The sequence below is a fragment of the Tiliqua scincoides genome, chromosome 1 (genome assembly GCF_035046505.1).
Source record: "Tiliqua scincoides isolate rTilSci1 chromosome 1, rTilSci1.hap2, whole genome shotgun sequence".
NCBI lineage: Eukaryota > Metazoa > Chordata > Lepidosauria > Squamata > Scincidae > Tiliqua > Tiliqua scincoides.
The window spans coordinates 55,029,692-55,046,854 of record NC_089821.1 but is presented as its reverse complement, the minus strand read 5'-3'; the positions used below and the strand labels follow the sequence as shown (position 1 = coordinate 55,046,854).

The window sequence follows — 17,163 nt, the reverse complement described above, 5'->3', positions numbered from 1 at the left end:
GCACTCTCCCTCTGCCATATTCCCCCCCCCATCTGCCCGCTCCCATTGCCCCTCTCCCCCCTTTGGGAAGAGGCCCAGAAGAAGCTTTGTACCCCCTGATAAAATTCCTGTCATAGGCCCTGGGTCCCGACCCACAGTTTGAGAAACACTGTATTTGGTGGCAACCTCCAGCCTTGTTCACTGATACATTCTACTTTGTGATGCTGGAGATTAATGCTGGATCCTGGCGACTCCTCCTCTTAGTATTACAAGTTCTCCAATGATCTCTGTAGTGACTGGACTGATAAGCAACCCTACCTGTCACACCTTATAGAGTAACCAATTTATGTCCAGGGACATGTGGTGGGTGGGGAGGCAGGTGAGGCAGAGCCTCCCCACTGGAGTCATCCAAAAAGCACTGCTGCACATGCACTTTGCACATTGGTTTTGGGTGCGTTACACAGTGGTGGTGCTTTTTGAAGGACTCCAGTGGGGACGGTCTGTATCGCCTGCTTCCCCACCCACTGCATGTCCCTGGCATTCTTCAAGGAGTTTGGTGGAGAGGCTCTGTCTCACCTTACGCAGTGGTGGCAGGACTTTTCGAAGGACTCTGGTGGGGAGGCTCTGCCTCACCTGCCTTCCCACCCACCGCACATCCCTGTTTATGTCATTTTGCTAATATGCTCTAACACCACAAATCATCATGTATGTGCTTGAGTTTGGTTTCCAGCCAAAGATTTTCCAGCCAAAACCAAACATATCTCAGGCTGCAAAGTGAATCCACCACCAACTCCTTTAAGAAAAGGAAAAAAAGACCAACTTATGCAAAAGGTTCTCCTTGCTGGAGATTTGTTGAGATCTACAACGTTGAGAGCCACTACAGAGATCCCTAGAGATTTTATACCACCAGGGACAGGTGTCTTCCTAACTCAGTGGCTGATGGACACTTTATGCACAATACCTTTATCAGCCACCAAAAAACTACAGCTCCCATGATGCATCGGGAAAAGGAACGGAGGGAAGAGGCTCTTGGGAGTTTCCTTACGGCGTAAAATGCCTTCTGGGATATGTAGTCCTCACAGACCCGAGGTGACCGTTGGTGTCGACGGTGCTTCGAAGAGAAGGGGAAACTTCATGTCCCAAGGTGCACTGGGAAGGATTGCGCAGAAAGGGTCGCAGAAGCAGCCGGGCGCTGATGTGAGCTTTTGCTCGTGCTGCGAGCGAGGGACGTCGCGGAGGTTCTTGCTGCAGGCGGAGGTAAGGCCGAACGTTGAAAGGTCGCGTGCTTGTTGCCTAGGAGACGGGCTGGTGCCTGGGGGCGGCGGCAGGGTGAACAGATACGGTGGAGAGCAGGGCGCCTGTGCCTTTAACCACTGCATGGAAGAGGGAATGTTGGCAGGTGCAGCTCAGCAGGGAGGGATTTAAGAAGCTGCACCTGCCAGCATTCCCTCTTCCATGCAGTGGTTAAAGGCACAGGCACTCTGCTCTCCACTGTATCTGGCCACCCGGGGGGGGGGGAGGGGGACAAGCCTTTCTGGGCCTATTATGTTGCCCACAGTGGCCAGCCAGTGCCTCTGGGGAGCCCATTACAGGACTTGGGACCGTAGTGTGTGTGCCCCCCTGCAGATTTTTAGAGGTAGACTGCTCCTGACTCTGGAGGTTCCATTGAGCTGTCAAGCCTAAGAACCACGTAACCTGCTTTGAAATAATCCGACTTGAGTGGCCGTTCCCCAAACCTTGAGGCAGATCATTCCCCACTGTGTGTTCTGTGAAGGGCTTTCTCTTCTGAAACTACTGCCCTGTCGAGCTTGTGGTGTGAATGTTCACCCCCTTTCTGGTTGCAGGAGAGAGGAAGAAGAATTTCTTGCCTTCTTAACTCCCGCCCTGGTCATCATCCTCCGCTTGAAGCACCACAGATTAAAACACCCACATACATGAAGTTGTGCTCCCCCCTGATTTTACAGCCTGCCCTGTCCCAAGGCAGAGCAAGTGGATTCCTCTCTTTCCCCCTCCCATGAGTTATATGCTTTGGACAAGCTACAAAAATAAAAAAAAATGTTTCCTAAATGGTGGGCCATGAAACGGAAAAGCTGATGGCTGCCAAGGAAAATGCATGGAGTCCTATGGAAAGTGAAACTGAGCTACTTGTGCATGGTTCCTCACAAGTGAGCAATTGTGCCTTGGCTCCTATCAGACCAGGCGAAGGGGAATGCAAGGCTACCAGAATGGTCTTGATCCTATGTACATGGAGCTCAACAAACATTCCAGAAGGCACATTCCCCCCCCCCCCCGTAGCAAAAAGGATAAAACTCGAGACTTGACCTTGAACTAGAGTCTCATAAAGCTAGGTGGGTCCCAAAAGTGGGTCCTGGTGCTAAAAAGTTTGGGAACCACTGATCTAGCTTGATGAGAAATGCACCGTCACATTTTTGGAATCCATGAGACAACTTGCACTCAGATCTAAGAATAAGGACTTTGTGAGCTGGAGAAAACATAATGTACTCTTTGGCTTTCCCACAGTTGAGACAGGGACCAAGACTAGTATGGAAGATTCTGATGGGGACCTTTCCGCTCAGAGAGAAGCCTTCCAGTCTGAATTATATTATAATCAGATCCATGCAAAAAACCTGTGAGTGTTTTCTTTCTGGAAATTATTTTTCATCTTTCAGTTTACTGCCCTTTAGGGAGCATCTAAAGCCTCACTTGAAACAATGGGACCCATACAATATAGATTTGTTGTTCCAGCCTTTTGATTTTTTCCATTTATTCACTGTACTGTAATGCCTAAGAAACAAAGCTATTAACCAAATCTAACTTGCATTAGTTTCTTTTCTCCCCATGCCTCTCAAATGTTTCTCCTAACATTAGGAAATTAAATAGGTTTCTTATTAGTAGCTCTGTTTAGACACCAGTTTTGATGGTGACTGTTTGAATGATAGCGTTCAAATCCCTGTGCATTACATAGTGAAATGTGGTAAGCATACATGGGCATGCTTCATTCCCTGCAAGATATTTGCAGAGCTGCTGTCCAGTTTAAAAATACTTTGCAGCTATCTTATCAGTGGCTAGGAGCTAGAGGCCATGCCTGCCAAAATGACATGTACTGTTGACATGCTAGACAATTGCTATTATGCACTATTTCTTTGTGCTGATGACATGTCCAACCTCTTACTGCCAGGGTACAACATCTGAGAACCTTGGTGGCTTTAACTGACCCAGAGGATGGGATACTTCAGATGGTGAGTGGCTAGTAGATTTTTCTGTGCCTATTTACCGTCACCATACAGTAGGGACCTACTTCAGCTACTGTCCAGTACAATTATTGCCTATTAGCGAATTAGTTATGATCTAAAAATCTATTTTAGGGTCACTGAGGTAGGTATCCAAATGGATGCAAGAAAAAAAACTCATGTAAAATGGCCCTTTGATGCGTGAGAGAGTGTGTATTATGGATGAAGCTTTCCCAGCCAGCTTAGTGTTTGATAGACAGAAACCTACTATAGAAGTTCAGTATGCTTTGTGAACCCAATTTCCTTGTCATTTTTGTAAACTATTCTGAGAATTTTTTTTCAATCATGCTACATTCTGGAGTTGGGCACAGCCATAAAGAGAAATGATGCCACTACATCAGTGCAGACCTTATTTTAAAAACAAACAAAAAAACTGCATCATAATTGTGGAAAAAAGACACTTTTTAAGTGGAGTGGGCCTGGGAGGGGGCGGGGACAGTGGCAGCCTCTGCCACCATATCCTGAACCCCCTCCCAGGCCGGGAAACACAACATGGGTCTCCTCGGTTCTGAAGCCAGCTCAATAGCAGGACCGATCCAAGGAGACCTATTGGGGCTACCTGGGTCTTACATTGGGGTAACATTTATTCCTTCACCCTGAGGAAACCTGGCACTGTTCCCTGCCCCATAGGATACAGTGGTTGCCATTTTGGCACTGCTGCAGCCCTGGGCGCTAGGGAAACATCAGATTGGGCTATTACTTCCTTGTAAGTAGGAGCCTCGCCTTATATTTAGTCCCAGAGTGCAAACCTGTTCATTAGTTAAAAAGAATTTAATTTAATTGGACTGGAATCCTATACTTTTACCTGGGAGTCAGTCTCTTTGAAAGTGGGGTTACTTCTGAGCATCCATGTATAATATTACACTGTAAGTATATTACTACTGCATTGTGTGATTGTGTTGCTGGCTTTATTTAAACCAGACATTTAAGAAACAGATTCCTATTGTGTGGCATGCTGTAAAAAACAGAAATGCTGTTGTAGTGTATAAGGAGTATAGTTTTAGAGACAGTTACATCACAAAGAGGGGCATGAAATCCTATTGTGGGCAGTGCTTAGCTGTAAGAGTTGACACCACATTGCAGTACTAGAGCTGTTTGTGAGGAAAAAAAGCAAAACCAGAACTACTATGGGCACAATCCTAGCCCCTTTTGTCAGTGCTTTCTAGCACTGACATCAGGGCAATGGAGCTCCAAGGTAAGGGAACAAACATTCCCTTACTTTGAGGAGGCCTCCGTGAGTGACACCCAACTGCAGGATGCGGCACATGTCCCATTGGCTGGAAAGCACTGACATAAGGGGTTAGGATTGCACCCTATGTTGAGAAGATAGCTGACTTGGGCCTTCCACGCTAATCTTTCTCTCTCCTTTTTGCTGTCTTGGAGTTATTCATTTTGAAGCTTTTTGTTGTGATTGAAGGTTTCTTAAGTCAAGTCCTTTTCACTTTTTAATCGTTCCTTTTTGTTGTAGGATCTAAACTCCTTGGACTGCTGGAAGACTTAATTTGCCACAGCGGGGCCTAAGCATAACCAACGAACCGTTCAAAGATGGGAGATGAAGGTGCAGGTGAACCCTTTGTGGGTATAGTGGCTGATGGGGCCACAGATTATGAGGGTGTCCTTCCCTCTGACACAATTTCCCTGAGTGATTCTGATTCAGAAGACTTTGGGTTCATAGGTGAGGCTGAAGTTGATACAATATCTCCGGAGGAACCCCATCCCTCAGATGAGATGAGTTGTGGATCAGTTGAAAGTGGTGACACTTTGTCCAGCAAGTGTAAATCACCTGTCCAGCCCTTTCATCTGAAAGGCATGAGCTCAAGCTTCTCCCAGCGCAGCCAGAGCATTTTTGACTGTCTGGAAGGAGCAGCTAAACAAGCCATGCCGTCAATGGCTGAAGACAATGTTATGGATGGAAGGTTTAAGCGCCCTCTGCCACCACCTAACCTCTCAAGCAAGATGCCTGCAGAAAGCCTTGGAAGACCAAGTAGACCACCATCATCTTGTAAGAGCTCTCCAGCGGTGCCTGACTATGTGGCACATCCAGAACGTTGGACCAAGTATAGCCTGGAGGATGTTTCGGAGTCGAGTGATAAGACCAACAGGTCAGTTGCCATGGAGTTTCTGGAAGGCTTGAAGAAGAGTAGAATGGAACAAAGTTCTACTGGTCCTGATAGCTACACCCCATCTTTTAACCAGGATCCCTCCAGCTCTGGTGTTGGAAGGATTGTCTTTACCAAACCCACAAAGCCTGGATTAGATAGGTCGGAAAGGAAGCACACAGCTGTGAAGGAAGATGAAGAGGCCAAGGTTATTGATGTAAGTCAGGCGGTCAAAGGGAAACCACAAAAAAGGCCTAACACTGACAACGAGGAGGAGGAGTTTGGACTAGATCACTTAGATAGAGGCATGAAGAAAGTGGAGAATTGGAAGAAACTGAACTTGGAGGAGCTCGGTGTTCAAAGAGAATCTGATGCAGATTCTGCTGAGGCACATGAAGATACAGTGGTGGTGACCGTAGGGTTCCATGGTAGCAAGAAAAGGAACAGGAAACATTTCCGTCCCAAAAGCAGTCATGAGGAAGAAGAAGAAGAATCCTAAAAGTTTTGAGAAAATGGGGCTTATTTTCCCACAGGAGTTTCCACAAAATATTTTCTCCATTGTTTGCCAGTTTTGCATGAGTTGGGCAAATTGCTTGTTTTGTTTAATGTTCATGGAGCTGTGTCTTAAAATAGCCATCATGTTACCCTTCTCCTCGCCAAGACATCCTTCTGTGTTACAAAATCTAAACTAGAAGTAGTGCTAGGTTTAAGTGGAATAGAAATACCTATAAATATTCAGCATCATAAATTCTGGTGCATGTAGGAAGGTCTATTTTCATTACATTTTTTCAGTTGCAGAATACAAGCCTAGTGATAGTATTTCCAATGTAGATTTTCTGTTCTAGGGGTTATTGTTAAGCGACTTTGTCTCCACTATTCATGCACAAACTTTCAGTATGTATCCTATCACTAATGAATGTCACATGGACAAGGTCCAAAATGTATCAGTGTTCATGTGCTTGATTGAAATCAAGAGAAACAAAGCTTTGATTGATACCTTCAAACAGCGCCAATGAAAATAAAAGCACAGTAAACAACATGTCTGTTTTGTAAAGGCAAAGATGCTGTAACAGCTTGAAAAATTGATTGAGACAGTCATAATGTGACTTTGTTCATAATGCAAGTGCATGTGTGTGTGAGCCTGCACATGGCCATTGATACATGCAGCAAAAAAAACCATGACTAAGGGCGCAATCCTAACCAACTTTCCTGCACTGACCTAGCCACAACACAGCCCCAAGGTAAGGTAACAAACATGCCCTTACCTTGAGGAGGCCTCCTTGACTGTCTCCCCTCTCAGCATGCAGCACATGCCACATTGGCACAACTATGTCAGTGCTGGAAAGTTGGTTAGGATTGAGCCCTTGGAAGGTTAGATATAGGAGAAATAGTATGGGATGACTTTTAAGCTTAAACACATACTGTCTACAAATCCAGGCCTGGAAAAGATAGAGAAGGGTTTTGGCCCTGGATGGTCTCCCTGACTTCCTTTGTAACAATGGTATTTTCATCTGCATATCTAAATGCTGTTCCCGAAGGTTTTGTGATTTCATATTGGCCTAACTGGATTTGTTTGGATATTAAGGGGCTTAAAATGGGCTTTTTAAAGAACTACCATAAGATCCTTTTCATATTTTTGGTGTCAATAAAACTCTGAATTGCTGCTTGGTCTATGTTTCCAAATCTTGTGTCTATTACTGGTAACTAGACTATCAACATGTGACAGGTTTATTTCCCTCTCTTCTTGTGCTTGTTGCAGTAGCTGAAGATATTTTTTTCTACACTTCAGTAATTGTAGGGGAAGCTGTTTAGTTGAACTGTCATTGGAGTGGTGTGAGTGACCAACTTTTTCTTTACCCATCCAGCCCCTGTATCTTGACCAGGCTGCTTCCTCACTGCCTGTTTGGAGTCCAAATATACAGAAACTCTAAATGTCCAATAAGGATGAAAATGGTTCTCAAATTATTGATTGATAGCCTTGCTTTGACCTTATGCAATTAGTCATATGATATTTTAGATATCAGCTGTATATTGGCTCACATCTGAGCTCTAGCCAGGTAACAGGAGTGTACCAGTGGCTTGCTTTAGAGATTGTCTCTGAGCTGTATCTGCTCCAGTGGCTTGAAGTTCTTTCACAAAAAGCCTCTTGCTGTTTATGGGAATGTAATTTTGCTTTTGATAAGACTATCAGGGAAAAGGGACCCAAAAGAGCAGGCTGAGTAGGGCAAGTAGTGCCTAATGGTCAGCATGCACACATCCCTTCCAGCTTGCCCTTTACTGGGCCACCAGCTGAACAGGGGAGGAAACTGGTAGTTTCTATCTGCTACCACAATCCCAGGTTTACAGAGAACAAGGCAGAGGTGGTTAGAAACAGATTTTATGATCCAGTGGATTATTTTGCTTAAGATTGATGTTTGTGATTTGACGAAGCCTAAAGCCACAGTTATACGCAACAAGAAGTTAGTTGTTGTATGAAAGAAAATAGGAAGATTTGATCAAGCCCTGGTAGTTCACTAGCAGAGTAGTATATTTATCAAAAATATATATAAAGAAACCTTTGATGTAACATACCAGTTTATTTGCATACTACATGCTATTATAATGATGTTTCCAGCTAGTTTGAACAAACACAAGCATTGCTGAGCATAAAGTTACTATCTGTTAGCAAGTATTGAAATCCAATTTGCTTGCTACAGTTAAGCTGCCCCTTAGAACTTGATACCCATGCCCTATTCACAGTCCCAGTACAGTGTAGATCAGTGTCTCTCACAGTGTGCTCCTAGGAGCCCAAAGGCTCCACGAGCACACCATAAGTGGTTGCTATCTGCTTGGCACTGCACCACTCCATACATGTGCCAGCACTCTGGGGTGCCCTGAGACTCTATGTATGTGCTAGTAGTGTTCCCTGAGACGGTTTAGGAGTATAAAGGGCTCCAGAGACCAAAAAGCTTGAGAGCCGCTGGTGGAGTTCATTTGTAGAATGAAGAGAACAGCAAATCTCCCTCCCACATTTTTTTAACTCATTGAAGTTACATCTTTATTAAAAATCAGGTCCCAAGCTTAATCCAAGAATTTTAAGTTTGCACATAAATGAGGCAAACATAACTTTAATATGTACACAATTTTCTTCTGGGACTGAATTAATTCCTTCAGAATGAAAAAATGGAGTGTCAGTGATAAAAATGGAATGGAAGTTCTATAAGTGATCTATGTGTATGACAAACATTGCGCAGATGATGGGTGTTGGCAAATATAAGGTGGATCCAAATTTGAAACAAAGAATAAAATATGTAGTAATAAGACTTGGGGGGAAATCTGAATATGGGGGAAACATGAACCATTTCTGGGAAAGATAAAAACCAGGGAATGTACATGAAGAAAGTATTGTACTGTATATTTTGCCTAGATTTGGGTTGCCATTGCTGATAAAGTTCAGAATGCTCTGGCACCATGAGTGAATTTGCAGAAGTGTCACATCATACAAGAATTACTTGCATGATTTACTTGCAAAGGTTCTGGCCAAACTATGCAAGAACATGAGCATGTAATTTCAACTGGTAGCACCTCTTTTTTTCCTTAGCTAGCTACTGGGAGGTGCAATCCTAGTCAAAACTGGGTCACTGGGCGAATGGGGTCATTTATTTCCTAAATGCGGTTTTTATTCTGAAAATTGCCCTGCTGAAGTATTTACCCCTGAAGCAGCAGCAGTTAAGAAATAGGTGGCATTGTTGGAAGCCGTGGAAATAGTGTAGACACTTTTAAGACTCATACATCAGATGCAATACTAACAGCAGGTAAGCATGATATGACTGCTGTAAGAGATAGACCAGCACCCTGCAATTAAAGGAAGACATCTATCAGGAAATGGAAGACCTTGTCAAGAAGGTCAAAAAGATGCTCCACAGTTGAGCAAAATGTTTGATCTGCAAGAGTGAAAGTTAGTTATCAATGTACATCATGTCATCATCACGGGAATAGATAAACTCTCCATCTTCACTCCTTTCAGGTGCAGGGATTTGATGAGTGCCTGTATTCATAAGACCTATTGAAGTTTAAAAAAAAAAAAAAAGCATTGGTTAAATGAGCTGGCACAGGAGTCCCTGGATAAGATCCTCAGTTTATGCAATCATTTGTAGAGATGTTTCCTTATTCCATTTATCAGTTATTTTGGGTTTTAAAAGCGGACAGGGAAGCATTGAGGTCTCTTAATTGTGCTTATTTACTATACGATTATTCATTCAATAAATTATGAGATTCTATCTCTGCTCCACGTCAGGGGTTTGTTGTATTAGGCTGTAGCTATAAAATTAATTAGTTCTATGGTACAATGAAGGCCTAACAGATTTATTGTAGCACAAGCTTTTATGGATTAGAACCCACTTGGTCAGAAGCATGAAATGTTATCCTCAGTTCTCTGACCCTTATGGATATTGGGAAGACAAAATGGAAAACAGAAAGAAAAACTGAAATGCAAAAGGTACACTAGTTTTGCGACATTGATGCAAACCTCAAAAGTGGCCCATTCATAATACTAGTTATTGGTGATACTACCTTTCTACCTATGCTAAACTAATTTTTACACCTTTGACTTATCTTGAAGCATGTTTTCCATTACAGATGTTAATTTAACTTGGCACAAATGATACTGTCACCCATCACTGCTGTTGTGAATTGGTCACTTCATGTCTTGTATATAATATCCTAGGCTTCTTGTATGTTATAGCCTTTTACAGTTTTTCTGCTTTCACATGATTTTTATGGAGTCTGATCGCTATTCCACATGAATGTTTTCATCCAAGCTTTCTTAGTCATGCAGTTGACTGTCCAATTTTCGTTATCTCCCACTAAACCATTTCAATATTTTCCAGCTAATTCAAGTAACCTTCTGATAGTGAATTCACATTCATAGTATTTCATGGGTGTGTTCCAAAGTAGTTCTGAATACCTTCACGAGATGACTGACAGGCAGAACTGACTGAGATTTCCTACAGGTCAACAACTCCACACCCTGCATTTTTCAGTGCATTTCCAATTGGAAAAACCACCAGGGAACAAATCAGAAGTGAGTCAATTCCCACTGTGTTCCGGCCTGGAGACTAGTATGCCTGGTGTCTTTTTGGTTTTTCCTAATAAAGGTAGTACCAGATAGTTGCTTTGAGATTTTTTCTTATGTAGACCAACACAGCTACCTACCATTTTTACTTACCTGTGTAGCTCAGAGCTGGTCTGTTGCAAAGGAAGCTGTTTTTGGTTAAGTTATCTGCCACTGAAGAAAGGGTAACTGTACAGTAGCTGATCTACAAACGAATTACACAAATTGTTTCAACATCAATCCATTTTCCATCAAAATAACATACTGGAATTGCAAGCATAGGGAGCTATGAAGACACCTTTGCTTGGAACACAAGCAGAATGTACTGGTTCTGTGGCACTTCAATGGTGTACCACATAGTACACCCCATCCTAAGGGTTTGTCTGCAGATGTTGTATGTTTTGTTTTTGAAAAGCCCCAACTACTAAGCAACAGTGAGGTTTCATAATGATGTTTTCATCGTGTATCTCTTTAGCAGTCTTGACAGTGCTGAAACACTTCTTCCAGTCATTAAGCAGCCATGTCACAGTAGCTCAGACAACAAAAATTTGCATAAATTTAAGAGATTTTGGAGGCTATTTGATGTATCTATGATTATATTTCAGCAGAAGTGAAAAGAAAATCCTAAGCAAAGTTTAGACTCAAGTCAGAAAATAAGACAGTACCAGAATTCCCAGAAGAGTAACCCACAAGTGAAAGAAGAATGGAGAACTGTTGTTTGTAGGACATGGCCAAATATCAGACAGTCTGATCCTTCCATTATCTGTCAAGGCCAAGAAATTGTATCCCCACTGGATAAAGAGGTAGTCATAAACTGTCATTTACACCCTTTTGAGGATAGTTCAAAGATGAAGATAGTTCATGTGAATCAAGATGTGAGGAGATCCCAGGGCATATATTAGGTTGTTAAGCGCCCAATCCTATTCCATTTTCCAGTGCCAGTGCAGCCGTGCCGATGGGACGTGCACTGCGTCCTGTGGGGGAGAGGCAGTCACAGAGGCCTCCTCAAGGTATGGGAACATTTGTTCCCTTACCTAGGGGTTGCATTGCCACTGCACCGATGCTGGAAAGTTGGATAGGATTGGGCCCTAAGGCTTCACTTCTGTATTGCCCAAGATGGATAAGGTAAGGCATACAGTCCTGGCCACAAAAGATATTTTAAAGCAGACCTTGGAAAAAAATCCAGTTTAATCTATGCTAACATTTCCTATAAGCATATCCTACGCATTTCTGAAGAATGAGGAACAGAATCCTTACTTGCGATTCCAAGGATCTAAGTTGTTTTTCTTGTTCTTTCAGACCACTAAAATATTTTGAAATATTGTTCACTCTGTTTCAGAAAAAAATGACAAAAGTAGAGTATAATGAACAAAGAACCTTTGGCTCTAAACAACTTCATCCATGAATGCTTCAAGATGAGGTTTACAGAAGTTTTGTTCCCTGTGACCCCAATTCCTCACTGTTGACAGCTGTAATAGTGCAAATTGTGTTAGTCACATGTCAGCCCCACAAGGAGATGCAAATTAATGCTTCCATGCAAACCCAAATTGGACAGTCCTGCAGGGACCATGGAGTAGCCATTAGGAGTCTATCCTATTTGTGTCAACATAAGGGCCATGCGATATATACAATGAATAGTTTGTATTAATGCTACAGTTCTCTTACAAAATGTGTCTTTCAGAAAATTGTGTCATATATAAAGTTGACAGATTTAGGCCCCAATCCTAACAAACTTTCCAGCTCTGAAATAGTTGTGCCAATGGGGCATGTGCTGCATCTTTACGTCTTGCAGTTGGGGGGGGGGCAGTCACAAAGGCCTCCTCAAGGTAAGAGAATGTTTGTTCCCTGACCTTGGAGCAGCACTGCCCTTACCTTGCTGCTGGAAAGTTGGTTAGGATTGCGCCCTTATTCTTTTAGCCTAGAGCAGGGGGTCTCCAAACTTTTTTGCCAGAGGGCCGTGTCAAATATCTGGCGTGGTGTGGAGGGCCGGAAAAAAAATTTCAATATAAAATTAAAATAAATAAATTAGAGATGGAACTTAGATGAGTGAATAAATGAATGAATGGGCTCATTCATTCAACCCCTCTGACCCTCAGAACACCCTCCAGACACAATCAGAGCACAGTTCTGGTTATGTTCAGTTGAGTGGGCCAGAGGCTTTCAGGGGACCAGAGGCTTGCTGTGGGCCGCATCCGGCCCCTGGGCCAGGGTTTGGAGACCCCTGGCCTAGAGAAGAGACCTGCTTATCTACTGTTGTCTTTCTATTAGCACCAAAATGCAGGTTTGGAAATCTTGAACAACTGATAATTACTTCTCTGACATTTTCTTTAACCTCTCTTCATTGCTCTCTTTTTTCTTTGTTTCCAGATTAGCCAGGTAGTTTTCTTTTTGCAACATCTCCCATGTTATGATTTGTTGATCTAGAGCTTCTGGAAGATCTTTCTCTATACAAAAAGAAGCAAAAAAGGTACACTATGATTAAATGAGGGGAGTGGCTTAAATGAAGATCAGAATTCAGTTTATCAAGTTTGACTTGCAATGAGTAATCATCATTAGTATTATTCATCAATATAGTTTTTGGTTTGAGGCCATGATCTGGAGAACACTGAGCAACTCGGATGTGCCCATGTTAGTACTCACAAATGCATACTCCCCTTCATATGTTCAGCAATGTGAGACATAATAGCACTAACCATTAATTAGGTGGGTGAGATGGGAGACATTGTACTAGCTAATCTCAGCTGTACATATCCACCATGGCTTGTGACCTGTGATGGGTTTTTCCTCCAGATATCAGTTCAATCCCCTTTAAAAGGCATCTAGGACACCACATCCTGCAGCAAGGAGTTCCACAGACTAATTACATGTTGGGTAAAGAAATATTTTCTTCCCCCCCCCCCCCACTCTCCCTCTACCTGGGAGGTTTTCCCACACCCTGTCTACCTGAATGCCTGAACAGGGCTACAGATATACACACACATGTGAACAAGCCCTCAAGTGTTCACAAGTTCCAGTCAGCCCCCTGCCATTTCCTCTTTGCTTACCCAGGTGCTCCTTCTTATGCTCTGTCTTCTTAAAGATTCTTCTCAGAAACAGTTTAACATGATCAATAATGATAAAGGGAGGGGCAAATGCAGGCCGCCCGTGATATTCAACAATCAAGTTGTAACGCTGAAATTTCCAGAAGATGTCTGCATTTCCCTGAACAACCTGAAAAGTGTAACTTAAAAGGGGGGAAAAGCGAGCACAAATATTCTCTAATAAAATTCAGTTTTCAAATACATTAAGCACAATTTTTTAAAAATTACAGTAAGAGAGCACTGCAATTTAAGCTGTGCATGCTCCATGTCCCAGGTAACAATACACTACCAGGTAGGGGGCGGTTAAGAGGCAGAATCCTACAAGCTTAACGTTTCCCAGAAGATCAAGCTATTCAGTGACTCCACCTGGCATCAATGCTTCCAAGTCAAGCAAGTGCTGTTGCAACAATTGGCTGACCTGAGCAATCCACTCACTTGAATGGACTGACTTGCTGGGACGACCTGTGCTTTTATACATCCCTCTCTCCCCTGACCCATGTTGGATGTTTGAAGCACCTAAGATGATAACTATGATTGGTAAAGGCTAACCTGACCAAGAGAGAAGTCCAGACAATTGCTGAGTTGATCCATGCAGGCCGATCAGGCCCAGGAAAAGGGTTAGGATTAACAGCCACCGTTAATCCCACCCTCCTCCCAGGCCCAATCTGACCACCCCTGCACCATCTCCTCATCATTCTCTATCCCTGCCCTGTTCAACCCCTCCCTGCCCTCTCTCCACCCCATGCCAGGCTTATTTTCTCTGGCAGGCCTCTGACGGTATGCACAGTAAGGCCCTGGGCTTCCCAGTGGCATGCTGGCTCCCTGCACTGCTGCAAAGTGCTTTACAGCTCATTTGCAGCAGCCTACACTGGCAGAATGAGCGTTCCACAGGCACAGACCTTGGATAGGACTGGACTGTCACACTCATATATTTCAATGGGGCTTAGGTGTTCTTGAATTTTTTCTGCATTTCACATGTAATTTGAAGATAACCACCAATACCTATATTGTAATAGTTTATGTGCCATTGCTACATAGAAGACCCATTATATGTTTCTTTTCTCCTTTTATAATAGCCAAAGTATTACTTGCCTGAACATGGCAATCAGAAGATTCATAAGCAGCACATTGGTAACCAGTAGGAAAATGACCAAGAGAAGTATGACAAGCCAATTGGCATAGACATTGGGGCACAACGCTACATTCTCCAGCAGGTTCTCCAGTGGATTGGTTGTGCAATTTTCCAGATTCATGCGAGATGCTGTAGTGAAGTGAAAACAAAGCAATTGGCTGAAACTATGCTAAGACTTCAAAAGCTCTATATGGACTTGCCAAGAGACAGATCTCAAACATGAAGCAGGCCAAACCAGACATGATGCAAAACATGTCATCTTGTCCCTTTTTTTTTTTTAAAGTAACAGCCACAGGAGACCTGATACAGGTCAGGACCACAGTGCTGGAGAGTGGATTAATCATTTCACCCTGTGCTACAATCAGGGCCAGCCCATCCATGAGGCCAGCTGAAGCACTTGCCTTAGCCAGCAGATTGGAGGGGGGCACCAATCTCTGTTTGCTAACTTGCCTCCACTGTTCCTAATTCTCCTTCCACTCTCAGAATTAGAAAAGGGAGAGGGGAACAGAGAAGAAGAGGAAATGTGGAAGGGAGGGGAGTGCTGAGCTAGAATACTGAAGTGTGGGAAAAGCAGGGGGTTGGTACATTATTGGGTAAGAGGGGCAGCAATTGGCATGCTGTCTCTGGCATCAGGAGGTCTTGGGCCAGATCTCAAGCTAAATTGCATTCCTGAAGCTACTACGTGCGCCAGAGGGTCAAGGCCAGGAAGGGGGCAATATTGGTGGCAGCAGCTCCTCTGATATCCTATCCCCTTTCCCAACCTTGATCACCCACCCCAGGTCCAGTTGGACTTCTTCCAGAGAAATAGCTGGCACAGATCAGAGTGGACCCATTGGGGTAGCACAGGCTTGTCCTGGGAAAAGGGAACAAATGTTCCTTGACCTCAAGGAGGACTCTGGGATTCAAAACTCCCCCACAGAATGCTGTGTGCACTGTTGGTGCTTCTTCATTAGCATCAGGGGAGGTTAGTATTGGGCTGCCCATTGCTTTCTCTTGTCATTTCAGGCACTAAAGCAGTGGTTCTCACACATTTAGCACCGGGACCCACTTTTCAGAATGAGAATCTGTCAGGACCTACCAGAAGTGATGTCATGACCGGAAGTGACATCATCAAGCAGGAACATTTTTAACAATCCTAGGCTGCAATCCTACCCACACTTACCCAGGAGTAAGTCCTATTTACTATCATTGTTAAAAGCATATACATAGTAGTCTGTTAAAAGTACAGGTCTGCAACATTTCCCCAAATGCAGTCACATGCTATGGTAGCATCAAGTCTAATATATTAAAAATAAAATATCGAAATGAATGGGGCCCCACCTGAAATTGGCCTGCGATCCACCTAGTGGGTCCCGACCCTTTTTGTTTGTTGTTGGCAACCTTCAGTCTCGAAAGACTATGGTATCGTGCTCTGAATGGTGGTTCTGGCACAGCGTCTAGTGTGGCTGAAAAGGCCAATTCGGGAGTGACAATCCCTTCCACACAGGGAGCAAGTGCAGTCTGTCCCTGGTCTGTCTCCCTGGCTATGGGCCTTCCTTCTTTGCCTCTTTGCCTCAGTCTGTTGGCCAAGTGTCTCTTCAAACTGGGAAAGGCCATGCTGCACAGCCTGCCTCCAAGCAGGCTGCTCAGAGGCCAGGGTTTCCCACTTGTTGAGGTCCACTCCTAAGGCCTTCAGATCCCTCTTGCAGATGTCCTTGTATCGCAGCTGTGGTCTACCTGTAGGGCGCTTTCCTTGCACAAGTTCTCCATAGAGGAGATCCTTTGGGATCCGGCCATCATCCATTCCCGACCCACAGTTTGAGAAACGCTGCACTAAATGGTATTTAATTAAAGTTCAGGCACAAGATGAGTACACTAAAGCAGGGGCCTCCAAACCCCGGCCCAGGGGCCAGATGCGGCCCACGACAAGCCACTATCCAGCCCGCAGTCAGCCTCTTGTCCCCTGAAAGCCTCTGGCCCACTCAACTGTACATGACCAAAGTTGTGCTCTGGTTGTATCTGGAGGGTGTTCTGAGGGCCAGAGAGGTTGATTGAATGAGCCCATTCATTCATTTATTCACGCATCTAAGTTTCATCTCTAATTTATTTATTTAAATTTTACATTTAAATTTTTTTCCCGGCCCTCAACACCATGCCAGATATTTGATGCGGCCCTCTGGTCAAAAAGTTTGGAGACCCCTGCACTAAAGGGTATATAATTAAACTTACAATCTATTTCATCCAGTGGAATCTGTCCAAAGATCTGAAGATAGGGACGATAGAGAACCCTTCTAAAGATCCATTCAGCCCGACTGTCAGAAGGATGGAGCAAAGCTTGTGTAGTTACACCATAGGCAATAAGCCACACACTCAAGAAAAAGAGAAAGAAGAAAACATCCTTCATCTGTAAAACACCAACAACAAAAAGCTGTTGACTGAAACTGATACAGAGAGTAGAAAAGCTGAATTTAATAAGAGGATTTGTGCCTGAGAATGGTCTCTTTGCATGTAC

General features: G+C 43.7%; 2 protein-coding genes across 4 annotated transcripts in view; one reads left to right on the top strand and one right to left on the bottom strand.

The window, feature by feature from the left end:
* The first annotated feature begins 1,114 nt into the window (after nt 1-1,114).
* On the top strand, nt 1,115-7,031 carry TSSC4 (tumor suppressing subtransferable candidate 4). Of its 3 annotated transcripts, XM_066632590.1 has the most exons (4): nt 1,115-1,236; nt 2,500-2,608; nt 3,158-3,218; nt 4,738-7,031. In XM_066632590.1, the coding sequence occupies exon 4, from the start codon at nt 4,815-4,817 to the stop codon at nt 5,865-5,867; it is 1,053 nt and encodes a 350-aa protein (XP_066488687.1). In that variant the 5' UTR covers nt 1,115-1,236; nt 2,500-2,608; nt 3,158-3,218; nt 4,738-4,814; the 3' UTR covers nt 5,868-7,031. The 3 variants fall into 3 exon arrangements, with proteins under 3 accessions (XP_066488687.1, XP_066488696.1, XP_066488706.1); XM_066632599.1 differs by lacking the exon at nt 3,158-3,218; XM_066632609.1 differs by lacking the exons at nt 2,500-2,608; nt 3,158-3,218.
* Nucleotides 7,032-9,306: 2,275 nt separating this feature from the next.
* TRPM5 (transient receptor potential cation channel subfamily M member 5) overlaps nt 9,307-17,163 on the bottom strand; it is a 64,572-nt gene continuing 56,715 nt past the window's right edge. The window contains exons 22-28 of the mRNA XM_066619444.1: nt 16,881-17,055; nt 14,633-14,801; nt 13,505-13,683; nt 12,772-12,904; nt 11,718-11,790; nt 10,575-10,665; nt 9,307-9,410 (exon numbers count right to left, since the gene is read on the bottom strand). Coding sequence (XP_066475541.1) covers nt 9,307-9,410; nt 10,575-10,665; nt 11,718-11,790; nt 12,772-12,904; nt 13,505-13,683; nt 14,633-14,801; nt 16,881-17,055 — 924 coding nt within the window. The remainder of the gene's footprint in view (nt 9,411-10,574; nt 10,666-11,717; nt 11,791-12,771; nt 12,905-13,504; nt 13,684-14,632; nt 14,802-16,880; nt 17,056-17,163) is intronic.

Excerpts from the sequence above, each read along its gene's own strand:
- TSSC4 (XM_066632609.1), top strand. The coding sequence starts at position 4,815 with ATGGGAGATGAAGGTGCAGGTGAACCCTTTGTGGGTATAGTGGCTGAT.